General features: G+C 44.6%; 1 protein-coding gene across 2 annotated transcripts in view; it reads left to right on the plus strand.

Moving 5' to 3' along the window:
- tbc1d16 (TBC1 domain family, member 16) overlaps positions 1-26,467 on the plus strand; it is a 181,786-nt gene that overhangs the window by 27,957 nt on the left and 127,362 nt on the right. Inside the window, exons 2-4 of one of the 2 annotated variants that reach the window (XM_051936499.1) lie at positions 8,111-8,348; positions 13,597-13,785; positions 13,826-14,150. In XM_051936499.1, the coding sequence (XP_051792459.1) occupies positions 8,174-8,348; positions 13,597-13,785; positions 13,826-14,150 (689 nt within the window). In that variant the 5' untranslated portion in view covers positions 8,111-8,173. Of the gene's footprint in view, positions 1-8,110; positions 8,349-13,596; positions 14,151-26,467 lie in introns of both variants that reach the window. The other variant, XM_028820023.2, reaches the window with a different exon arrangement.

The following is a 26,467-nucleotide window of genomic DNA, read 5'->3' on the forward strand; positions in this document are numbered from 1 at the left end:
GCCTTTCTAAACACTCAAGGACATGGATCAAAAGATAAAACACAACTAAAAGACAAAAATTAAAATCCTGTGGTGGGCTGGCGCCCTGCCCGGGATTTGTTCCCCGCCTTGTGCCCTGTGTTGGCTGGGATTGGCTCCAGCAGACCCCTGTGACCCTGTGTGAGGATATAGCGGGTTGGAAAATGGATGGATGGATGGAAAATCAGACAGAGCAATTGTAATTAAAGAAAAAAAGCCGTCTTAAACAGATGAGTTTTAAGTTTAGATTTGAAAAGATGGTAGATGGTAGTAAGCTTAGAACTGAACTGAAGGCTGTGCTCCCCATGGTGGTAAGACCGACGAAGGCGACAGTTAAGTGGATGGAGGAAGAGGATCTAAGGGGCACAGGAGGGAATGGCAACATGGAGGAGGTCAGACAGATATGGAGGGGCGAGGTTGTGGAGAAGAGCCTTAAAAGTTAACAGGAGAATTTTGAACTAATTCATAAAATTGATGAGCCGCAAGCATGAAGTTATGGGAAAGAGTAGTGGAAGCTCAGTTAAGAAGTGAGGTGATGATTAGTGAGCAGCAGTTTGGTTTCATGCCAAGAAAGAGCACCACAGATGAAATGTTTGCTCTGAGGATGTTGATTGAGAAGTTTAGAGAAGGCCAGAAGGAGTTGCATTGCGTCTTTGTGGACCTGGAGAAAGCGTATGACAGGGTGACCAGAGAGGAGCTGTGGTATTGTAGGAGGAAGTCGGGAGTGGCAGAGAAGTACGTAAGAGTGGTGCAGGATATGTACGAGGGAGTGTGACCGTGGTGAGGTCTGCGGTAGGAGTGACGGAGGTGGGATTACATCAGGGATCGGCTCTGAGCCCTTTCTTATTTGCAATGGTGATGGACAGGGTGACAGACGAAATTAGACAGGAGTCCCCGTGGACTGTGATGTTTGCTGATGACATTGTGATTTGTAGCGAGAGTAGGGAGCAGGTTGAGGAGATGTGGAGATCTGCTCTAGAGAGGAGAGGAGTGAAGGTCAGTAGGAACAAAACAGAATACATGTGTGTGAATGAGGGGGAGGTCAGTGGAATGGTGAGGATGAGGGAATAGAGTTGGCGAAGGTGGAGGAGTTTAAATATTTAGGATCAACAGTACAGAGTAATGGGGATTGTGGAAGAGAAGTGAAGAAGAGAGTGCAGGCAGGGTGGAGTGGGTGGAGAAGAGTGTCGGGAGTGATTTGTGACAGACGGGTATCAGCGAGAGTGAAAGGGAAGGTCTACAGCAGCGTTTCTCAACCTTTAAGTATTTGCGACCCGAGTTTTCATAACAGTTTTAATCGCGCCCCACTAACGTTTTTTTGAAAGGAGCCCACTAATACCAATTTGTTCTTTTTTAATTAATCATATATCATAGGTGCATATTTTATTATACCTATTTAACTTTTATTGACATTTATCTAACTCTATATTTATTTTTTCTAGTATCAGAATGGAGTTTAAGTTAATTTGTTTTGGTTTCAATAGATGTATTTTTCATATTTTCAATTCTTGTTTTCTTTTTTTCACATCTTTGCGCCCCCCACTTTTTGTTACTTCACGACCCCCCCTAGGGGGGCCCACCCCACAGATTGAGAACCACTGGTCTACAAGATGGTAATGAGAGCAGCTATGTTATATGGGCTGGTGATGGTGGCACAGGAGACAAAGCTGGAGGTGGCAGAGTTAAAGATGTTAAGATTTGCACTGGGTGTGATGAGGATGGACAGGATTAGAAATGAGGACATTAGAGGGTCAGCTCAAGTTGGACGGTTGAGAGACAAAGTCAGAGAGGCGAGATTGCGTTGGTTTGGAGATGTGCAGAGGAGAGATGAGGGGTATAATGAGAGAAGGGTGCTAAGGATAGAGCTGACAGGGAAGAGGAGAAGAGGAAGGCCTAAGAGGAGGTTTATGGATGTGGTGAGAGAAGACATGCAGGTGATGGGTGGAACAGAGCAAGATGCAGAGGACAAAGGTATAGAAGAAGATGATCCACTGTGGCAACCCCTAACGGGAGCAGCCGAAAGAGGAAGAAGATAAACTCCAGTGTTGCCTCAGCAGTGTGTTTGGCTCATCATCCACATCTTTACATTATTTCTCTATTTAGTGTCTGAAATATTCCTCCATACTCACAGTCAGTTAAGGTTATGGCATCGATTCAGTTCTCCATGTGTTGTTTAATTAACCCCCCCAAACCTCAATGAGCTTCAGTCCACCGACACCCCAAACTAAGAACAGGCAGAAATGTAAACCAAACCAGGATTGGCTTCACGGTGTATAAATAAGAGCTGCTTGACACCCCTAGACATTTGAGATGTGAACAAGTCCTCCACTCCTGCAGCTTTCTCAGAGTTCCTTGGGTGTTTTTCATGAACTCGGAGAGAACCTCAGAGTCCCAAAAATACCTCAGAGTGCCCACGGTAAGACCCCGGCTGGTAACACAAGGGCCAACATAGGACGAAGGCTCCAAGGAGCACGAAAGGCACAGCAGGAGTGTTGCCCGAGTGTAAATCTCAAAGCATACAAAGTCCCAAAAACACAAATTCTACAAGATGGATGAAGCGCCATCCACTGAGTTTGGAGGCCTTTACCGGAGTTTGAGCAGATCAGATGTTTCTATACACCTCAGAATTCAACATGCAACTGTCGTCATCAGTGAACAGCTATGTTATATGGGTTGGAGACGGTGGCACAGGAGACAGAGCCGGAGGTGGCAGAGTTAAAGATGCTAAGATTTGCATTGGGTGTGACGAGGATGGACAGGATTAGAAATGAGGACATTAGAGGGTCAGCTCAGGTTGGACAGTTGGGAGACAAAGTCAGAGGGGTGAGATTGCGTTGGTTTGGAGATGTGCAGAGGAGAGATGCTGGGTATATTGGGAGAAGGGTGCTAAGGATAGAGCTGCCAGGCAAGAGGAGAAGAGGAAGGCCTAAGAGAAGGTTTATGGATGTGGTGAGAGAGGACATGCAGGTGATGGGGGTGACAGAACAAGATGACGAGGACAGGAAGATATGGAAGAAGATGATCTGCTGTAGCGACCCCTAACGGGAGCATCCGAAAGAAGAAGAAGAAGTAAAATGTGTGTACAGTATGTATATGGTGACCCATCCTGGGATTGTTCCTGCCTTGCACCCGATGCTTGCTATGTTAGACCACAGCTTCCCTATTTCTAGGCTCTAGATAAGCATGTTTGGAAGATGGATGGATGAATGGATGGAACCTTCCTCTTGCTGGGGTGGCTTGTAAAAGAAGCTGTGTAGCTTTAATGGAGTAGTTGGATTGTTGAGATTCAAGAGAATCGGTGTATCAGGCCTATTATGATAACTTGACGTAAGGAGTTTGGAAGTCCGGTCGTTCTACTCGCTAATCACGTTACCAGAGCGTGTTGTATGTTGATTAGGACATGCAAGTGGGAACTTCACTGCACTCAGTACACATGGTAGTTTTGAACATACAAACCTATAAACCACTTAACCTCTCGTGAACTTTTGCTCTTCGAGGTTAAGATCCACCCAATGAAATGAAGAAGGACGACCCCGGACAGCAGCAATTGCTTCATCTCCACTTCTCGTTTAATTTCCATGTCTCGTTTAGTTTACCGCGGTCGTCCTTGATGAATGCTCATGGCTCCCGTGGCCGTGCTGCTATTCTTCAGATTTGTTTTTGAGGTTGCGCGTTAATCCCGCGCGTAGCCGTTCCTCCCCGTCACTTTTTGTTTTCCGTGGTTTTCTCCCTGTTGTGCTGTTTTTGATAACAAGTGAAAGGGGACTCGGTTCCCAGCCTGCAGCTCATTTCTGCAGCGTCAGCCACCTTGTTCTGTCAGCAACATCCAGCTGAATTATTTATTAGGCCTGTAGCTCTAATTAAATGGACAGGGCCCTGTTCTTCGCCTGAATCAGAGGGCTCATTTTCCTTTGCGATGCTTTCCGGGGGCCATTTCTTTGTCTGTCTCTTCCCGCTTGCCCACATTCCACCTGATTGTGGTTGTCTGGATTGAAAAAAAAAATTAAATTTTAATTATCGTCGCGTAACCTATTTGCATTTTGAATTTTGTTGTGGAGTTTCTAGCAGTTATGACATGAGCAAAGTCTGCCACTGATTGGCCGAGGCCTCCTCTCAGTTGGTGCCTCCTGTCATTTTCACATTTTTTAATATTTTCTAACTGCACAGGCTGCACTAAAAGGCAGCGGTCTGGGTGACAAATGGAATTGGGGGGGAAAAGGGAAAGAGACGTATCAACTAAGCAAGGTCTAAAATGGGAGATCAAGAATCAGAAATAATAAGCTCTGGGCGTGAATCCAGAAACTGTAGTCATGGGGCGTTGCAAGAACGTCAAAAACTAGTAATCTGAGCCAAACACACAAGGTGGATAATGGGCTCGGGGGGCTAGCAAGTATATTTGGACAGTAACCGGGAGAAAAGGTGAAGTCAGAAACTGAAAAAAAAAATGGAGACGATACGACTACAGCAACGAAGCCAAAACGTGAGACAGAAATGGAGGTCAAAAATGGGAGCAGGAGTCGAAAAGCAGAGAATCCAAAAATGAGCGAAGGATCGAAAGGCTCAAAAAGAGGGTGTGTTTGGAATCCGCAAGCTTGTTCGGTGGCCATTTATACCCTTCACTTTGTTGACAAAGGTCACGACCCCCGAGGAGATGCCCCTAAAAACGACAGATGCACAAAATGGGGTCGAGTGTGAACCAACAAAATGGCGGCGAAAACAGCCCAAATTAACCTCACTGAATCAAAGCCGAACTGTAGAGGTCCGGTGCCGCTCAGGTTCACATGTTTCGATGGGGATTCCAGGAACGCACCCAGCCTTGGCCCGACCCACACTCACTCACAGACAGAGACACGAATCAAACAAATGTGTGAAATCTATTAAGTCAGTCAGTCAGTCATCGTTCAACCCGCTATATCCTAACACAGGGTCACGGGGGTCCCAGCCAGCACAGGGCACAAGGCAGGATCAAACCCTGGGCAGGGTGCCAGCCCAGCGCAGAATATATTACATGTAATGTTAAATATAAACAATAAAATTCAGACAACCTTTCCTTTCCCTTTTGGCGGTACAAATATTACACCCAACAATCAATCCCGACAATAAACGCTCACGACAACGTCCTTATCACAGTTCCAATGTGGCAGAAACAGATGAAATGGTGTGGTGTAAAGATGATGATGACGATCCTGGCAGCAACTTCTGTAATAAATGAATGAAACAGTCCTGCCGGTAGTCCTGAGCGGCGAGGGGCGCGATTCGTGGGAGCGTTCCCTCTGAAGACGCACAACGACTAATATTCACACGACAAACAGGCACAAGACAGTCCATTCATCCTTGCGAGAAACGATCCTGGGTACTAACGACTTTACGGTGGTTACATAGGACGGGGACACACACAGGAACTCCCTCTTGCTGCTTCGCTGCCCCTTATCAAGCTTTCTGCTGGCCCTTCTTGTCCCCAGCAGCCCCTGCACCCGTTTCAGGCATCCAATGAGGGTAATCCACATTGGGGCTGCTGGGAAATGGAGTCTTTCCAGTGGTAGCAGTGCTACAAAACTACTAATCTACATGGTGGATCCAGTTCTGAGGTATAAAAAAATCCCCATAATACAGGGGTCACCAGCTCCAGTCCTGGAGGACCACCGTGGCTGCAGGTTTTCATTCTAACCCTTTTTTTAATGAGTGCCCTGTTTGTACTGCTAATTAACTTCTTGTGAATTCATTTTAATTTACTTCTCTTTTAAGATTTGCTTCCCTGAATTTCTTCGTCATTCCTCTGAATTGTTTCATTTCTTTCCTTAAATGGCACCCAAAGAGAAATTAAATGTGAAGTGAGGGAGCCAACAGAAGACCACTTAAGTCAGGGCCTCAAACTCTAACCAATTTCATTCCAACCAGCTACTTAATTAGGCGCCGATTCTTGTCATTAATTAAACTCCTTTTTTAAATTCTGTGGCCTTGTTGCTGCTCTCGTGGTGCATTAGCAGACATTTCTGAAATTGTTGATTTTCACTTTCTAAGAGTTCTGTTAAAATGTTTTGTGGACCTGAGCAGATCAACATTCCTGAGACCTTCATCTTTCTTTATTTTCAGATATTGTGTGATGGACACCAGTTGTTTTGGCTCATTTTGTATCTCATTATTGTTTGGCTGCTAATTAAGGAGAAAGAAACAATTAAGGGGTCTGAGTCTTCAAGAGCAGGTCAATTAAAATTAGTTCAAAGAAGTTAATTAGCAGCAAAAACAGGTCACTCATTTTAAAAAAGGGTTAGAATGAAAACCTGCAGCCACGGTGGTCCTCCAGGACCGGAGTTGGCAACCCCTGCCATAATGAGTCCAAGAACTCACAAGAAGGTGGAGGATTCCATAGAAAAAAATTAAATAAAACCAAGATTTATAACGGGTCAAAAAGGAACAGGAAAAAGGTCGTAACCAGTAAGTCCACGAAGGCAACGCTGGGGTTTTTGGGTGTGGATCCACAATCTCGGACAAATCAGCAACTACATGGCTCTGGCCTTTTAAATGTCTGCTGCGGAAATGACGTCACACATCACACACTCCCACCCACCCTGCCTAACAAAAGTGAAAGCAATTGTCTGCTAGTTGGGACGCGGGTAAGATAAACAAAATGGCACCACGGGAGAACGATTTATTTTTAACGATGTTAGAAAACCAATCAACTTGGAAAACAAATGTAAGCCTTCAAGTCATTGGTGATGAAACCCCGCTCCCTCCAAGGGTTTCTCAGCTATTTTAGATATCAAGAATAAGTCGAACAAAATGTAAAAATTTTATAATGTAATGGCATATAACATGTTGCTTAATCCACTTGGGACCTGGAGCCAATCATGGAAACATTGGGTGCAACCATGAGCAGGCTCCCATTCCATCACATTGTTGCGGTCAAATTTTGATTCTGGTAGAGTTTCTCGAAACTCACTCTAAAAGTCAATTGTAGGGAATTTCGTACTTTTGTACAAAACATGAAGCTCACTGAAGAGTTTTTTGGAGTTTCTAATGGATTTTCTTTTCAGTTAGAAAACAAAACGTTTGAAAGCCTCGTTCACATTTTTCAGTTTGCCTGTGTTGTTTAATGCATTTGCGTAATGCTTGTAATCCGTAGCACACCGGTAAAATCAATTCCGTTTATGCTTCTGTGACAGTCCGGGTTAGTTCTGCATTGCAGGATTTTTTCCGGGAGCTTCTTGAACCTGGAACTGTCGATAACGTACCAGAGGGTGAGACGGGCCAAATGTGGACTACATACAATCAGCAAGGGGTTGTTACAACGTGTTTAAGCACTTTTATTTAAAACCAGACAATAAAGTATTGTCCAGAAGTGCAGTGCATTCCATCTCCAATAAATAAATAAATAATCCATAAAATCTGTGGCCGTCCATGAGTTAAAAACAAATATTGACAGTAAATAATCCAAAGATATAAACAGAATAAAACAACACAGACATCGGGTTCTTACTGTTCTTTCTTAAACTGAGCCCAGCGCAACTTCCACTCTCCTATCTCCCCAGCTCACCCAATGGATTTCTCAGCCGGGGCAGACTCTATTAGCGGGGGTCCTCACTTCCGACCCCCGTCTTGGCTGGCTGTCCTCCCATCTTCCCTCACACTCCCCTAGACCCCTAAAGAGGACTCCACCACCATCATACCTGCTCCTCCACTAAATCAGTGGGTAACGATCCACCTCTGGAGGACCAATCTCTCTTCTAAATGCTGACATCAAGGTACATTTTAAATGATCAGACCCATCCATCCATCCATTATCTAACCTGCTGAATCTGAACACAGGGTCACGGGGGTCTGCTGGAGCCAATCCCAGCCAACACAGGGCACAAGGCAGGAACCAATCCCGGGCAGGGTGCCAACCCACCGCAGAATGATCAGGCCAACTTTACTTAAAAAAAAAAAGCGTGTGATGCATGTTCAGCTTAATGTAAGTTCATCTCCATCCAAATCTGAATCTGTCCCTATGTGTACCTAACATATGTGTGTAGATTAAATTGTTTAGGCCTTGGGCTTTACTTTACACAAACAATAAACAATCAATTTTTCTCGTTTTTTTCCCCCCATACAGCTCCTGCTCACCCTCTGGAACTCTGCTGGAAATCATTCAGATAATGGAAAGAAGTTTCTGGAAATGTCTCTGGGTCGGCTCTTGCGACGTGCTTCCTCAAAGGCCTCGGACCTCTTGACCTTAAATACCAGCTCAGGAGGCTCCCGTTCGGTGTTGGATGGAGAGATTATCTACTCCAAGAACAATGTCTGTGTCCACCCATCTGAACTGCTGCATGGCCTGGGAGAGCATCATCCAGGTGACTTCTTCTAACCTTTCACTTGAATTGCTTGTTGTCTCTAGGGATGTAGCAAAATGTGGTGAATTACCAGCGAAGTCACTGTAAAAATAAATCGGGTTTCACTTCTGACAGAATTTGTGCCATTCACAAGAGAAGGAAAGCGATCAGTTTCTGTCGGGAAGAGTTTTTCCTGCAGCAATTCTGCAACATGCACTTCAGAAGAGGTCATGCACCTGAAACTAAGCATGTTCAGGCCCAGTCAGTACTTGGATGACAGACCAACTAAAGAAATAAAAGCTTGAGCTGTTTCTGGAAGAGGTGTTGGTGAGGCCGTTCAGACCCTGTGGTCTGAATGTGGACCTCAATGCCCCAGCACCATCCTTCAGATGAGTTGTAAAACTGAGGCCTCTGTGGTCTTTAAAGATCTCTGGGCATCCTTTGTAAAGAGCAAGGTGTATCCCAATGTCTAAGCTAAATTGCCCACCATGGCCTAGTCATTCTGGCCCCCTAATCATCCTCTGAATACCCCAGTGCCATCCTTCAGATGAGATGTAAAACCGAGGTCTCTGTGGTCTTCAAAGATCTCTGAACATCCTTCGTAAAGAGCAGGGTGTATCCCAATGTCTAAACTAAATTGCCCACCATGGCCTAGTCATTCTGGCCCCCTAATCATCCCCTGTCTCTAATTGGCTAACTATACCTCACCACATCACCACCTAACAACATACTGGCACAAAAATGGCCGCCATTGCATCATCCAGGTGGGTGCTGCACATTAGTGATGGTTGAAGTGGCTCCCCACTCACTATGAGTAGTGAAAAAAAATTACAATATATGTTGTGAGAAAGGCGCTATATAGCGCCCGACCCGGCACAGACTGACGCAGAGATACGTGTAAAATCCAAACAAGACTTCTATTTTCTTCAGCTGGAGGGCACGTCTTCCCTGTGAACCCCCCAGCCACAACACAGTGCCAAAAGCACTGAACCCACAACACACAATCCTCCACCTTGGCACCACCACTCCTCCCAGGCAACCTCGTCCTCTTCCGGAAGTGCTCCAGGTGCTTGATCACCTGTTTCCAATTGCACTCCCGGGTGGGGCTGAAGATTAGTCCAGGTGGGCTCAGGGACCCCAGCCACGCCCCCTGGCGGCCACCCCAGACTCCAACAGGACTGTGGAGAACTCCATTTCCCATGAAGCCCTGCAAAAGACTGAGGCACCACTCCAACCCAGGGGGGTGGCGGCCTTCCAGCGTCCAGAGGGAGGTACTGCACCGTCCAGGGATGCTCCCCCTGAACACACATCGAAGGGGCGTCCTGGCTGGGCCTGGGACCTGGCCGTCCGTCACAATGTAAATAATTATTATTATTATTATTATTATTATTATGATGTGTCTTCATGTCATTTAGTATTAAAATTAGAAAAAAAAAATCTGAATTGTGCATATCCTCAACTAGGATAAGGCGGCTACCAAGTAAATGTAGGAACCACTGCGATTTTCCCCATAATTTCAATTGCATGGTGCGACAGTAGCTGCATAACAAAAAAGGCAAAATAATTGCGATCACGTGGAAGGACGAGCAAGACGTTAGCCCCCCCTAATTGCTGTGGGAGTCACTGCGCCTTTAGCTGTGGTAGCCTGCAGTAACACAAGGGGCTCGTCGATCGTGCGGATCTGGCGCTGACACTCCACGAAAAATATAAGAAAAGTGCGCAAAGAAAACCGCGTCTACTGTCCCGATTGTGACATCAGGCTGGTGATGGACTGCGGTGGGTTGGCACCCTGCCCGGGATTGGTTCCTGCCTTGTGCCCTGTGTTGGCTGGGATTGGCTCCAGCAGACCCCCGTGACCCTGTGTTCGGATTCAGCGGGTTGGAAAATGGATGGGATGGATGGGCTGGTGATGGACCTCAAACTTGTCATGCGATGGACGTGGGCTGAATTTGCATTGTTACAGCACCGGATCCTCGGCATGCCTTTAAGTACTGCATTTGTGTTAACGTTTTGGTGTTTCCATTGTAATAAGACTCGGGCTCGAGCACAAAGGTTTGGGAATTTGTATCCCGTATACTGTATATAGAAAAGAAAGAGAGTGTTCAAAATGGAAGTGATGCATGTTATAAAGATGGCGGATAAATACACTGGAGACAGGAAGATGAGGGAGCTTGTGGAACCGGAACCGGAAGTGATGTCATCAGAAAGCGGGATCTCAGCAGGTGGAAGTGATGTCTTCAGGAGGCGGGTTCTGTTGAGGGTCTGCAGAGGTGGAAGAGGAGAGAGTATTACTAGACAGCGCCACCCCTTGGCTCGGCTGAGAAACATTTCTTTTTGAGCCCGTAAACTATTTTCTGTGTGTGACAACATCATTCTGTTACACGTTTTTCACGTGTTAGCATTAACATTTTCTTCTCGTTGAACATTTTCGTTTTGTTTCTTCCGGGCGTAAACATAATGCTAAAGAGTCCTCAGTGACTGACTGCAGCCATCGCTTGATTCTTACTTGTTTACGGGCCTTTTTTTTATTTTTTACAAACCTCACAAGGTCAGTGGAAATCTTCATTTCTAAACTTGGCAAAGTCGAGAGCGGCACATCTGGCAGAAGGAGCAGTTACTCATAAACTAAGGTCCTGCCAATGTGCCCGGCCTCTCGAGAAGGACGGTTGTGCCCTGCAGCCTGGAGTGTGTTGTTTGTGCGCACGTTAAATTCTTGGCATGGGTTGAAGGTGCCGGCATTCACTCCCTGTCCTTGTACTCCTTCCTTTTTGGTTTAATTAATAATTTTAAAGCTGGCCCTTTAGTTACTGTTAGTGGATGTGCAATGCCAATTTACTTCTGACGCCTGGTGGTGAAGTGGTCTTCAGATATGCCATCTTTGGTTCTTGCATTACTTCAAAACTAAAACCACAAATTCCTCTTTAGGAAATTATTATTAGGATGAATTTTTCATATTGGAATTTTTAAACTTTTTTCACTATGGGACCACTTTATTAGGCCCACCTGCTCCTCCAAGCAACTGGTGATGTGGCCACATCTCCATTAATAAGGCACTATCTGTGCTACCAATCTGTGATGGGAAGAAATCAGCATAGACATCAACGCTAACTTTTACAATTGCAATGTATTTGTCAGTTATAATCATCAACATTAAAAGAAATAAACATTTGAAATACATCAGTCTGTGTGTAATGAATTAATCTAATATACAAGTTTCACTTTTTGAATGGAATTACTGAAATAAATCAACTTTGTCATGATATTCTAATTTTATGACCAGCACCTGTATGTACTTAACATTAGGGGTCAGTGTTGTTAAAGGTAGGGTTTGGTGTGTCAATTAATTTGATTTGTTCTGACCTGTAAACTTCTGTCACCAAACTGCTAGTCTAGATGTGCGGTGACATCATTTGGTATTCGATTCACAAGAGCAGTGTTAATGTTTGTGATGCGCCATCTGTTGGAATGACAAATGCTATACATATGTCTCTGTTATGTGCCATTTGGTCAATAATATCCAGCTGCAGAGCTGCACTTCCAAACATCACCACAGGTCTATGCCAGCAGTTTTAGGACAGAAGTTAAGGTTAGGGGTTCATATGGTTAGCGTGTGCTATATTAGGGAGTACTTAATATCAGGGATCAAGGTTGTTAAAGTGAGGGTTTGGTGTGGTCATCATGTCAATCAATTTGGCTTGTGCCAACCTGTAAACTTCTGTCACCAAACTGCTGGTCTAGATGTGCCGTGACATCATTTGGTATGCGATTTGTAAAAACGGTGTTCATGTTTGTGATGCGCCATCTGTTGGAAAGACAAATACAAAGCATGTATCTCTGTTATATGGCATTTAGTATGAGATTCGTCAAAGCAGTGTTAATATTTGTGATGCGCCATCTGTAGTTTAGACAAAATGCAATGCATTTTTTTTTATTAAAAAAGTTTGCGATGTGCCACCTGTTGGAATGACAGAGACATAACAACCAAATGGACACACAAGCACTTGTCCTTTTATTAAAGTGGACAAGCTGATTTCTGTCCATCCAGCAGTTACTCTCTGTTGGACGTATTCATTGTTAGCATTTGCAGTGCACCATCTATTAGAATGTATTTTGAAAGGCATGTAGTAATAACATGCATTCCATTTTTCATTCCAACAGATGGCACACTACTTTTATGACATATAACACAGACATATCAACTGGACAAGCACATAGATACACAGACACACACACATATACACAGACACACACACATACACTTGTCCTTTTATTAACACACTAGCTGTGCCAACTGTTGAGTTGAGTTGAAATTTAAGTAATCGTCGTAGACCTCAGTATATTCAGCATTAACGTTTGCAGTGCACCATCTTTTGGAATGTATTCCTTAATGCATGTAGTAATAAAATGCACTGTATTTGTTATTCCTACGGATGGTGCAACACAAGCATTTGTAGTAATAAAATGCATTACTGCAAATGTTTCCGATGCGCCATCTGTTGGAATGACAAATGCAATGCATATATCTCATTTATATGCCATTTGGTATGGTATTCATACAAGCAGTGTTAATGTGGAGAAGGATCCAACTGGCAGAGCCACAGCACCCTACGTCACTGCAGATGTACACCAGCAGTTTCATGGCGGACGTGACATCGCTACACGTTATACGTCAGGCTAACCACACTAACCCCTAACGTTAACTTCTGCCGTGAAACTGCCGGTGTAGAACTGCTGGCCTAGACCTGCGGTGGGTGACGTATGGTGCTACGGATATTATTGTTTATGTCTGTGATGACAAATGCAGTGCATTTTATTACTGCAAATCACGGTTTCTTAAACTATAGGTTGCGGGTCTCTGCTTTTTGGTTGCAACTCACTATTGTATTTAATGAAAAGTTGTTTAAACAATTAACTTTGCTCTGCTACGACTTCTCCAAGGGGGGCAAGATGAGATACTGAGAAAAAATGTTGAAGAAACCTTGCTACAAATGTTTGTGGTGCGCCATCTGTTGGAATAGCAACCAGGCGAACACAGCTACATAGATGGTCATTTCATTAAGGTGGACTAGGGCTGCAATTGCTGGTCTGTAGCAGGCAGATGTTATCTCTTGTACGACCCCACACAAGACAGTCATAGGCTCTTCCTTGACCAGTTCTAAACATAAATTCATTCATAAATGCAAAATGAGTAAAAAAAAAAAAAGTCAATCTGTTGTTTGAAAGTGTCCCAATTGTCACCCAGCTTGTCCCTTTCTTATCTTCCCCACAGGGTACCTTTGTATCCATATGGAGAAGGACGAATTGCTGGGCACCACCTTGGTTGTCACGTGGGTTCCCAATTCTCGCATTCAACGGCAGGACGAGGAGGCACTGCGCTACATCACTCCAGAGAGCTCCCCAGTTCGGAAAGCCCCCCGCCGCAGAGGCAGGCACGGGCAGGGGCACTCCCAAAACCCAGGTGGAAAAAAAAGGCCCCATGAAAAAGAGCAGAGGGAGAGGGGAACAAGACGAAGAGGTCCTGACTGTGACTCAGAGAGTGAATGACGCTGTACACATCTCCAGCCCCCTGAACGTGGATAGCAGCAGTGACGGAAACCCTCCGACAATCACCACGGCTCCCCAGGAGGAGGCGGAGTCCTGTGGGGACAATAATGTAGAGACTGGCGAGGACGAGGGCTCCTGTGACCTCTCCGCCGACGACGTCAGTAGGGACAGCACAATGGGCTCCGACTCGGACACCTTCTCGTCCCCCTTCTGTCTTTCTCCGGTCAGCGAAGCCTTGGGCGAGAGCGGCAGCTCGGTCTTTCTGGACAGCGAAAGCAGGTGAGTTAAGGGCTTTCGTGGGTGGGCTTCTTCTTTTGGATTTGACGAAACGATGATGTGGATCTATTTTATTAATAGTCGTCAATCATGAGAGGAGGCCTTAGTCACAGGCGTGACGTTATCTGGCCATGTAAGCAGCCGCTGAAGAAGAGGGTGTTGCTGCCCTCTGCTGGCAGAAGTGTATAACTGGGTGAAGGATAAGCTCCATTCATAAAGGATTTGCACTTTTGTCATATTTTGTTATGTCACAGCCAATTCATTTTTACCCTCGTCGTACAACACTCAATACCCCAGAACGACAAAGCGAAAGCAGAATTTTGGGAAGTTTTGTTCATTTGTATATTAGCTGGCGCCTTGCCCAGGGTTTGTTTCCTGCCTTGCGCCCGGTGTTGGCTGGGATTGGCTCCAGCAGACCCCTGTGACCCTGTAGTTAGGATATAGCGGGTTGGATAATGGATGGATGGGTGGATATTAGCCATGCTACCTGCTGAAGACTGGTAATAGCTGTAGACGGGTGGAAGGGCACGCATGGATGTCAAGGAAGTGCTAGGGTGCCACCAGGGTCAACTCTTTTAATCTTACCTCAATTATAATAATAATAATATGTGTTTTTTTTATAGTGCCTTTCCCGCAAAAATCTCAAACAAACGAGGTGCTCGATGGTGCAGAAGGCATTTCAACCAAACATGAACGTTGTCTCCATGAGCAGCTCCATAAAGCGGGTGGTTCTCAGGAGCAGCTGGGGGTCTGCATTGAGACGCCTTTCTCAGGGTCTTTTATAGGGCGCCGGCTGGAAGGGGCGGAGTCATTTGCCCCGATCTCGCCGATGTGGGTGAGAAAAGAGACGACAGGATTAGCGGCAGCGTCTGCCATCCCCCCCTTCGCACCCCAGGGATGGGATCGCTTTTGTTTTTTTTGAAAAAATATACTTTATTTACATATAAGTTTGGGTGATATATATAAAACACAATCTAGTACAATTACAATCTATAACTATCTACTAATTCAAATAGAAACGACTGTATTCAGCTATAGTCTAATACAGTCTTACACTACCCCGCACCTACTACACCTTATCTACATATACATTGGTCATATATATGAAAAAACCCAATTCTTTACAATCTTACCAGCCATAATAACATCTGGTTATTCACTACATTCAATAGCGTGTTCCACATTCTATTACTTTTTACAAGTTATTGCAGTCTCGACTTGGTCCCCGTCTTTGAAGGTCTGTCCTCAAGGAGGGGGCTTTGCCAAGGGCTGCAGTAAAACAAACATCACGTTAGTAAACCTCTTGGAGGGAGAGGTGGCTTTGCATATCCTCAGTTCTTCAAGGAGTCCAGGATAGAATAGTCTCTGAGGAGGCTGCGGATGTATCTGCAACAGTCCTGGCTTGTCATCCTTTCCCTCCTGAGGACGAGGCGGTTCCCGGTGACCCACAGAGCGTCCTTCATGCAGCACATGAGACGCCATGCCTCCTCGGTGGCTTCCAGTGAATGGGTACCCGGGAAAAGTCCATAGAGCACCGAATGGTGCGAAAGATTGTCTCTGGGTACCGACTCTTCCAATTCCTCTTCTAAGGAGTCAAGGAGTGACTGTGCCACTGGGCATTCCCAGAAGAGGTGCAGTGTGTTTTCTTCCCGCAGGATGCACCACGGAAAATGTCTGTATCTGCACAGATTCCTGGCGTACATGAATGAGCGGAGAGGCAGTCCCCCCCAGTACGGCCATCCACGCCAGGTCCCTGTGCCTGTTTGTCAGTCCCTTGGAGGCTATGTTCTCCCAGACCACCGTGGCTGTCGCGGATGGTAGGGTTCCGATAGTCTCCATCGTGTCTTTGGCTCTAATGAGCTTTTAGATGGTCTTCGGCTTCCACAGGTCTGGCTTGACTCCTTGAAGTCCGTGTTCCCTTACGAAGCGGACGACATCCGTGTAGAACCATGGAGTGTCCCAGTTGTAAGGGTAGGAGCTGTCCCACTTGTCCCAGCCGAGCCTCTTCCAGACTGGCAGGAGGAAGAAACGGGACATGGAGTTTCTGGATGATCTGCTGCTGTACTCCGTCAGTGTCCTGTGGATGCAGTTGCAGGCAAAGAGGCCCTGAGCAGGGTGGGGATGTCAGGAATGCCTTTCCCACCCTTTTGGGGTTCTTGTACATGACTGCCTGCTTGAATCTGTCCATCTTGGAGCCTCAGATGAAGTGGAAGACTGCCCTGGTGATGGCTCTGCAGACAGTGGCGAGAGGTGGCCACGCCTGGGCCAGGTACTGCAGGACCGGGAGATCTCGTTCCACAGGCACCAGCACTTTGCCTTCCACGGTGAGGGTCCCTGAGGCTCCACAGCCCGATCTTCTGCCAGGGATGGGATTGCTTACCTCAGGTAAACCTGGGAGGTGATCCTCCGACGTGCACACATGAAAATGATTTCATCACTCTCGCCCTCCTCGGTATCCGCTCGTTCCTGCCTCGGTTATGATTTTTCGAGGCGCCTCGGCTCGCCTCCTGTCCGCGTTGTACACTTCCCATCTTTGAAGGCACCTCTCTCTCAGCGTTCCTCCTGTGCCTTTACTCCTCCTTGTGTGTCTCACACTTGGCACTTCCTCAGTTCATGTCATCAAAGCCAAACGGACCAATCGGATTGCTCCGTAGGACCGACACACATAACACACACAGACCTTGGAGTTTTATTAAATAGCAGGTGAAAACACTGAAATTTCACGTTGACAGACGTATTCGGAACCCCTTCAGTTCTTCACTGAAGGCATCTTGGGTCTGATGCGACAAGCTTCACACACCTGGATTTGGAGATTTTTTCCGCCATTCTCCTCTGCAGATCCTCTCAAGCTCTGCTCTGTGAGGTTGGATAAGAATCGATGGTGGGTCTCTCCAGAAATGTTTCAGTTGGGTTCAAGTCTAGGTTCAGGCTGGGCCAGTCAAGGACCGATTCCCAGCATTGACCCTCAGCCACTCCTGTGCTGTCTTTGCTTGACTCCTGTTGGAAGGTAAAGCAATCAGGAGCCCGGTCTGAGGTCCGGTGTTCTCCGATGAGGGTTCCATTAAGGATATTTCCATACTTTTCTCCATTCAGCTTTCCCTCAGCCTTTCTAGTCTCCCAGTCCCTGATGCTGCCATCTCCATGCTTCTCTGTTGGAATGAATTATGCAGGTGATGACGATTCCTCCAGCCATGACGCTAAGTTTGGTTTTCATCCGAGCCGCAGGAATCTGACGGTTCCTTTTTTGAACTCCAAGCAGACTTCTGTTGGCCACTCTGATCGGTGGATTGTTGGTGATGATGGTGGTTCCTTCTGGAAGTTTCTCCTGTCTCCCCACAGGTTCTCTGGAGCTCCACCAGAGTGACATCCAGGTGGTTGGTCACCTCTCTCTTATCAAAGCCCTGCTCCCATGACTTCTCAGTTTCTTTGTGGTTGTCCAGAACGTCTTCCATTTAAGGATTATGGGGGCCATCGTGCTCCTGACTGGATTTTTTTTTGTGTGGCCTTCTCCAGATCTGTGTCTCCACCCAATCCTGTCTCAAAGCTCTGCACGCAGTTCTGCCAACCTCATGGCCCGGTGAGCAGGACTGGGATGGGCGCACATTTTTGGGCTCCTCAAACGTGGTTCTAATGGTCCACAGTGCAGAATGAAAGAAAATCCCAGTAGAGCAGCATGAACACCAGCAGCGTGCTGGCCGCTGCGCTCGCTTCTTTTCACTGTGGGACATCACGATGGTCACAAAGAGAAAGAGGTCAAAAGACGATGGATTGTTGCTGTTCTTTAAAATCGCATTTATCCCTGTCATGTCGAAGAAGTGAACATGTGAGCATGACGGAGGGTCCCGGACTGGTGGGGAGTGAGATGTGGAAGGGGCCTGGTGCAAAATGTAAAGACAAAAGTGGTGATTTGAGGGTAAACGGACTCACGGAGCTGATTGTGAGACTTGTGGGAAGAAAACCATTCAGCCATAGAAGACCCCCAAGGCACCACTGGTCTAGTATGAGAGGATACAATTCAAAATTGAGTCTGGTAAACCAAAATCATTCTTTTAAAATACTTTTATAAATTTAATTTTTTCAGTAATGCACAGTTTAACCTTGGTATGCTACTACCGTACACTTTCAATTTCTTTCTCAAGTCCAGGGGCCTGGACGCCAGATGTACTGACGTTGAGTGCAGTTACCTATTCTAGCCAGTAGATGGCAGCGCATCCCACTTTATTTCAATGAGCAGACTGAGGCGAAAGACTTCAAAGGGCTGTAGGTGTAACTGGCTGTTTTCAATTTTGTATATGAGGGGGGCCCACGGACACCTCAACCCCCTTTCCAACGTAAGTGCCATGTTGGGTTCTGTCTAGTCATTGATGCCACATATAGAATAAAAAAGAAAGATTGCTAGGAGTACGGAAGGATTAGGAATGATTTAGTGTTTGAATGGAAGCCGTCGCAGATTTTTTGCTAATAAAGTAAAGGTGGAGCTGTGGCTGTGTAGTAAGCCAGGCGCACTACGCAGGATTGTGTCAGCAGATGGCGGCTCCAAGCCCCTCTTTGTGGCTCTTTGGAATGCCAGCCCTTCCTTTTTTTTGTTTTTTTGTTTGTTTGTCACAGAGGCTGGCTGACAGGAGTAAGGTGACAGCAAACGGTGCACCTTTAAGGGAGGACTCCGTGACAAAGAAGGTGACAACGTTGGAATTTAGTTACGAACATGTCAGTACCCAGGAGAGGGCCCACGATCTGTGAGACGTGATTCGTGTTTTCCCCCTTGACCCGCCCCTCCCCCCCCCCCCCCCCCGCGTCTTGTCCTGCCTGTCATTGCCTTACACTTTTAGATTAGTTGTCACGAATCGTCCTCCAAATCCACACAATCCTAAGGGTGAGAAGGTAATTAAAGGGCATCGCGAATATGAAGTGAAAAACAAGCGAGAAAACTTACATTCAGATTTGTACGTCCGCACAGTAACACCTGGATGAGGCAAACTCGACAGGGCTTTACATAAAAACCGTAATATCATTTTGAACATTTTGACATGTAAAGCAAAGCTGCTCAAAACCCAGTCTTTTCAGCCGTAATTAGCAGAAAGGCAGCATTGTCTCCATACAATAGCAACTTGGAAAGTATTTACAGGCAGGGACTTGTGGTCAGGGGAGGCAGGTCATCACCTGTCATCATGAAAAGTAAAAATAACTAACTAATGATACATTCAATACATTTGTCCACTGGTCTGTTGCAATAAATTTGTTTTCTGGTATGATTCCTATAGTTTCTGGATCATTTTATTATAGTCCAAATCGCTGAATTGGCGCATTTTCTGTGCAAATGCAGGGGAGAAACGCGAGGTGTGGCAGCGACGAGCCTCCCCTCAGCTCCCCCTCACACAGTTGCTGTCCTTCTGTATGTCGCCAATATAATGTTTTGCAGACGACGGTTTATTATGCAACCGTGACTTTCCACAGTCTGGCTAATATCTAATGAATGGTGTGTGACATATTTAGTCTTGCTGATCGACATAAAACCGCAGTGAAAAAGCACAAGGTACCGTGCCGCCCTGAAGGGGGCGCATGTGAGCCCGACAGGCGCTCGTTGCTGCAGTTCTTCTACGCCGATAAGTCAGCGACATCGGAAAGTCAAGTGCACTGCAGCGGGCCGTTTATTTTTATTTTTTTGTTCCGACTGACTGCCAAAATGGAGGATTAAGATTTTTAAAACTAAAGGAAAATAAGGAGGACTTTTCATGGAGAAGGATAGGCGCATGGACTTAATCAATCTATCTATCTACAGTGGTGTGAAAAACTATTTGCCCCCTTCCTGATTTCTTATTCTTTTGCATGTTTGTCACACAAAATGTTTCTGATCATCAAACACATTTAACCATTAGTCAAATATAACACAAGTAAACACAAAATGCAGTTTGTAAATGGTGGTTTTTATTATTTAGGGAGAAAAAAAAATCCAAACCTACATGGCCCTGTGTGAAAAAGTAATTGCCCCCTGAACCTAATAACTGGTTGGGCCACCCTTAACAGCAATAACTGCAATCAAGCGTTTGCGATAACTTGCAATGAGTCTATTACAGCGCTCTGGAGGAATTTTGGCCCACTCATCTTTGCAAAATTTTGTAATTCAGCTTTATTTGAGGGTTTTCTAGCATGAACCGCCTTTTAAGGTCATGCCATAGCATCTCAATTGGATTCAGGTCAGGACTTTGACTAGGCCACTCAAAGTCTTCATTTTGTTTTTCTTCAGCCATTCAGAGGTGGATTTGCTGGTGTGTTTTGGGTCATTGTCCCTGTTGCAGCACCCAAGATCGCTTCAGCTTGAGTTGTCGAACAGATGGCCGGACATTCTCCTTCAGGATTTTTTGGTAGACAGTAGAATTCATGGTTCCATCTATCACAGCAAGCCTTCCAGGTCATGAAGCAGCAAAACAACCCCAGACCATCACACTACCACCACCATATTTTACTGTGGGTATGATGTTCTTTTTCTGAAATGCTGTGTTCCTTTTACGCCAGATGTAACGGGACATTTGCTTCCAAAAAGTTCAACTTTTGACTCATCAGTCCACAAGGTATTTTCCCAAAAGTCTTGGCAATCATTGAGATGTTTCTTAGCAAGAATTGAGACGAGCCCTAATGTTCTTTTGCTTAACAGTGGTTTGCGTCTTGGAAATTCTGCCTTGCAGGGCCGGTTTTTGCCCAGTCTCTTTCTTATGGTGGGAGTCGTGAACACTGACCTTAATTGAGGCAAGTGAGGCCTGCAGTTCTTTAGACGTTGGCCTGGGGTCTTTTGTGACCTCTCGGATGAGTCGTCTCTGCGCTCTTGGGGTAGATTTTGTCGGCCACGGCCACTTCCTGGGAAGGTTCACCACTGTTTCCATGTTTTTGCCATTTGTGGATAATGGCTCTCACTGTGGTTCGCTGGAGTCCCCAAAGCTTTAGAAATGGCTTTATAACCTTTACCAGGACTGATAGATCTCAATTACTTCTGTTCTCATTTGTTCCTGAAGTTCTTTGGATCTTGGCATGATGTCTAGCTTTTTGAGGTTCTTTTGGTCTACTTCTCTGTTTCAGGCAGCTCCTATTTAAGTGATTTCTTGATTTGAAACAGGTGTGGCAGTAATCAGGGCTGGGGGTGGCTACGGAAATTGAACTCAGGTGTGATACACCACAGTTAGGTTATTTTTTAACAAGGGGGCAATTACTTTTTCACACAGGGGCCATGTAGGTTTGGATTTTTTTTTCTCCCTAAATAATAAAAAACCATCATTGAAAAACTGCATTTTGTGTTTACTTGTGTTATATTTGACTAATGGGTTAAATGTGTTTGATGATCAGAAACATTTTGCTGTGACAAACATGCAAAAGAATAAGAAATCAGGAAGGGGGGCAAATAGTTTTTCACACCACTGTATCTATCTATCTCTCTCTCTCTCTCTCTCTCTCTCTCTCTCTCTATATATATATATATATATATATATATATATATATATATAATCCAAATATCAATGACACACTCATCACAAAAATCTCCCGAACCATGAGGACTTGAGATTTGAATTTTGTCATGTAGGTTAGGTGCTCGCTAAGAAACGATTTTAAAAATTTCGTGGTCCAAACGCTTAATTCCTAAGTTTTTTAGACACGTTTGTATGTCTATCGGCTTTTCGCGAGAGAAACTACTCTTTTTCTCTATAATTTGCTTGAACGTTCCGTTGATTTTTCGACTTTCTCACCGCACTAAGTATCATGGTTCGCTTGCGGGTACTGATGTATTAGCCCGAATCCGAGAGAGAGGGAAGAGACTCATCGGGGCGGGGCCCTCCTCACTCACCGCGTCTGCCTCGGGGCGTAACCTTAACTTCGCTTAGTTAGCGAATGAGAGAACTACTTAATGGATTTAGATCTTTTTTTAAATATAATTTGCTTGAAACATTCCAGTTGATTCTGAGACTTCTCTCTAAGAATCATAGTTCGCTTGCAGGAGCGATAAATTCGAGCTAATCCAAGACAGAGGCTGCGGGGGCCGAGGGAAGGGGAAGCGTGACGTCAGGAGTAGAGAGGGGGCGGAGCCTCCTCGCTGTCCTATTACACTACTTCCGAGGGCAAAGCCGCAGGGATGTCTAGTTTACAAATAAGGTGGCAACACCATAAACGGTTTTTTCAATTTATAAAAAATAGAATCAGACTAAGAAAAAAACAATCCAATATTTTAAAACTAAATATTGACCTTAAATAAAAATCTTTTGTTTTTTTTTGTTATCGGCATCAGAAATAAAAGATTTTAGAAACAGCTAAATATTTCAATGAAGGTCAAAATTGAAATCCGTTTTATTTGTACACCACCCTGTACTTTCATTTCTATTTTATGAGTATGAATTGTGAAATTGCAACGGCAAATTTAGAACACTGGGAGGGTGAGGAGCACATGCACTCTCCGCTCTCTTGCCGCTCTTTCTCAGTCAAATCTGCGCCTCACCTGTCTGTGTGTGTAAAGAGCGCTGATGAGATATGAAACATAACCAGCAGTCGATGTGCAGGCTGACAGGCTGATTAGTGAATAAGCTACTCTTTTTGGGTTCATATATTTGTAAATCTGACTCTGAAGGAGTCACTAGTCATGAACCTCACCGCACGTGGCTGATTTTCAGGAATACTCCACCCGAAAATGAAAGAATGGACGCAGGAAGAGTTGAAAACTGAAATAAGTTTCATGTAACCATAGGCCAAAACCCAAGACATCATCTCACGTGCAAATTCAGGCGTGCCAAGAATGGGATAGAATGAACGAAGTCTGGAAAAATAGGAAAACGTCACCTTTAAGGGTGAGAACAGGAAACATCGCCACCTGCTGGCCGGAAAATGGAATTAATCACTTAGGAGCCTTCCAGAGATGGGTTTAACTGCAGCTGGCAACAACTGTGACGTAGGTCAGGTAAAGCCCACAATGTCAGTCACGAAACACCCTTTGAGTCCGACCCCAAAGCCCCCCCCCCCCCCCCCCCCCCCCACACACACAACCCTACCCTTAACCACAGTGTATTTGCGATGGGCATTTTCGTGGATGTTGGGGCTCTTCCGTGACTGACCTCGCTTTTCAATTACACTGTTGCCAACATCGGGTGTGTTGAGGTTGGAATGGTTGTAAATCGACAGGGACAGCCCCTCCTGAGAGCACTCTAGGGGTTTGTGTGCGTCAAAATGCCGATGGCACATCACAGTCTGTTGTCACGTGCAGTGGCGTAGCTCGAGTTCGCGCCACTCGGGGCGGGGCGGGGCTTCAATTTGCCGTCCTCCAATGTATCTGAATATGTTAACTTATTTAAATAGAAAATTAAAATGACGTATAGAGAAAAATTAAGATACATTTTGCATAGATTTATTTATATACAGAGAAACAGCAATATTTTTTCACATATAATTATTTATAAGCATCAACTAGACAAGAATATAGTACAGACGCACTGATAAGCCATGTTCTGATTATTAGTTTAATATAATTATGCTGTGAAAACCAGAACCAGTGGTAGTGTACAAGTGATAGGTGGGGATGAGCAAGAACGCATTCGGATTGATAATGAACCGAAATTATATACTGTGAGTTAGTTGTTTATCTTCCTAGAAATTATTATCGGTGTAATGTTTCTGTTTATTTCTGTTATTGCCTCATAAATTTCAACTGCCGTGTCTGATGCCGTCACAGAAGGACCGTCTGAAAATGATGTTTGAAGCATTTGTGGATGAAAATCAGAGAATTTGACTTTTTTTCATTCATGAGTGACATTTTTCCGAACCCTGCTGCTTACACATGAAGTGTTCTGAGCCTTTTGGCCAATAATGCCACCCCCAAAAATGTGCCACCTGGGGCGGACCGCCCCCTCCTCCCGCCCCTAGCTACGGCCACTGGTCACATGTGGCATTGCTGCAGAGGGTCCCATGCCGAAAGACATATGATTAACTCTAAAAAGAACCAGTAAACGCACCATTGCTATAACCGAATAAAGGCAAATGTCAAAGTTGAGTTAACAAAATGTCCAACCAGGGCCTCCTTATCCAGTGGGCACTGCTTTTAGGGTCTATTGAAAAAAAAAAATCCAAAGGAGATGCCCTGTAGGCAGCAGCCTGCACAGGAGCGGACTGGCCATTAAGGGCATTTGGGCAATGCCTGGTGGGCCGTGGACTCTGGTCTGATCATGAAATACATTTTATGTACTAGTTACTGTTTGACATTAAAATTAATTTTCTAAACTACTTAACATTATCTGTCCAGTACTGCGATTTTAATAGTCCTATATACTGTATTACGTCATCAAGTTGTTTTAGTTGTCAGTACACAACGTTGCAGTGAAAAATTTGGTCAAAATTGCCTTCTGTCAATTTCTGTTTTGATACCGCTACATTTCGGTTAGCATATACATTATTGCAATTTATTTTATCTCATATCTAGATAGATAGATAAATAGAAATGAAAGGCACTATATAACAGATAGATAGATAGATAGAAATGAAAGGCACTATATAACAGATAGATAGATAGATAGAAATGAAAGGCACTATATAACAGATAGATAGATAGAAATGAAAGGCACTATATAACAGATAGATAGATAGATAGAAATGAAAGGCACTATATATCTATCTGTTATATAGTGCCTTTCATATCTATCTATCTATCTATCTATCTATCTATCTATCTATCTATCTATCTATCTATCTATCTATCTGTTATATCAGATAGATAGATAGATAGATAGAAATGAAAGGCACTATATAACAGATAGATAGATAGATAGAAATGAAAGGCACTATATAATAGATAGTGCCTTTCATTTCTATCTATCTATCTATCTATCTATCTATCTATCTATCTATCTATCTATCTATCTATCTATCTATCTATCTATCTATCTATCTATCATATTGTGCCTTTCATTTCTATCTACCCATCTAACAGATAGAAATGAAAGGCACTATATAACAGATAGATAGATAGACACTTTATTAATCCCAAGGGGAAATTCACATACTCTATCTAGTATTTAAATTCTTCGGTACTAATAATTAGTTTAGGTTATGTATTATGTATTTTATTGTTCTCTGGTCGTTGGAATGAGAGATTAGTAGTGGTTTTCAGCTGCAATTATTAGTATGATGAAATAAAGTTATAAAGCACAGGATAGGAATTTTTCATATTGGGACGGAATATTTCTAGTTTATCATTAAGTTAATGGAACATTTCAGTCTTGTGAGGTTTTCATTATCATTTATTCCATTGTAAATGAGCAGCTACTAGCCTACTAGGGTACTGGCACTTGGACATGACATTGACATTTGACATGTACCCTAATAACGTGTAAGCCATGTTACTACATTTTTATTTTTCATTAAATTTTATTTCTAAGTCGTCAAATTTTAAGTTGTGTCTAAACAACAAGTTTGGTAACAGTTTAGATAGAGTTCACATCATAGGCTCGTAGCGAGCCGCATACTCATCACAAATTATAAGAAACTGACAATGAATAATTGGCCGAGTGGGTCGACCTCGTCACCTCCCTCGCTGAAGGATTCCCAGGCCGGTTTTGAGAGCCAGTCCGCTCCCGATCCTGCACCTCACAGTCGCTTCAAGTCAAAGCAAAACACAGCAATCCAAATAAAATCTAGCAGGATTAAGACAAAAATTTAATAAAACTAGAAATGTGCCTCCGGGGGGGGCCGACGAATGGTCTAAGATGGACGTTTCCAACAGCTGGCGACTGCACAGGCATGTCAAAAATCCAGTTGGGAAGCCGGAATGATCCTCTTGGGTGGGGGGGGGGGCGGTGGGGGGGGGGGTGTAAAGAAGGGAGGGAATGGCAGCAGGCGAGTGTCTTGACCCCACCGGACATTTTCTGCCAAGCCAGGTTTGAGTCGAGCAGTGATTTTTGGGTCCTGAAAACACGTAGTGTGGACTGCAAAACAAATAAATGAATCGGGAAGAAGAGACGTCCACTCGGGAGAATACGCGGGCCGATTTATTGGCGTATCTTAATAACATGGTGCCTTTTTGTAGCCGCGGTATGCGTGAAAGGCACCGTAACTGAACCTGTGCTTATACGTACAGTGGGTCCAGAGGATCCCTTCACTTTCTACACACTTTATATGGATTTTAAATGGATCCATTTGCCCTTTTTGCCCATCGGTCTGCACTCGATAACCTACAAGGACAGCGAAGAATGCCTTGACAGAAAGGTTGGTGAATGTATTGAGAAATCAGAAACTGACATCTCTCACAGCCAGAAATATTCAGACTCTTCATTTAGCACTTTGTAGAAGCCCCTTTGGCA

This window comes from Erpetoichthys calabaricus, chromosome 14 (genome assembly GCF_900747795.2).
Source record: "Erpetoichthys calabaricus chromosome 14, fErpCal1.3, whole genome shotgun sequence".
In the NCBI taxonomy this organism is placed as follows: domain Eukaryota; kingdom Metazoa; phylum Chordata; class Cladistia; order Polypteriformes; family Polypteridae; genus Erpetoichthys; species Erpetoichthys calabaricus.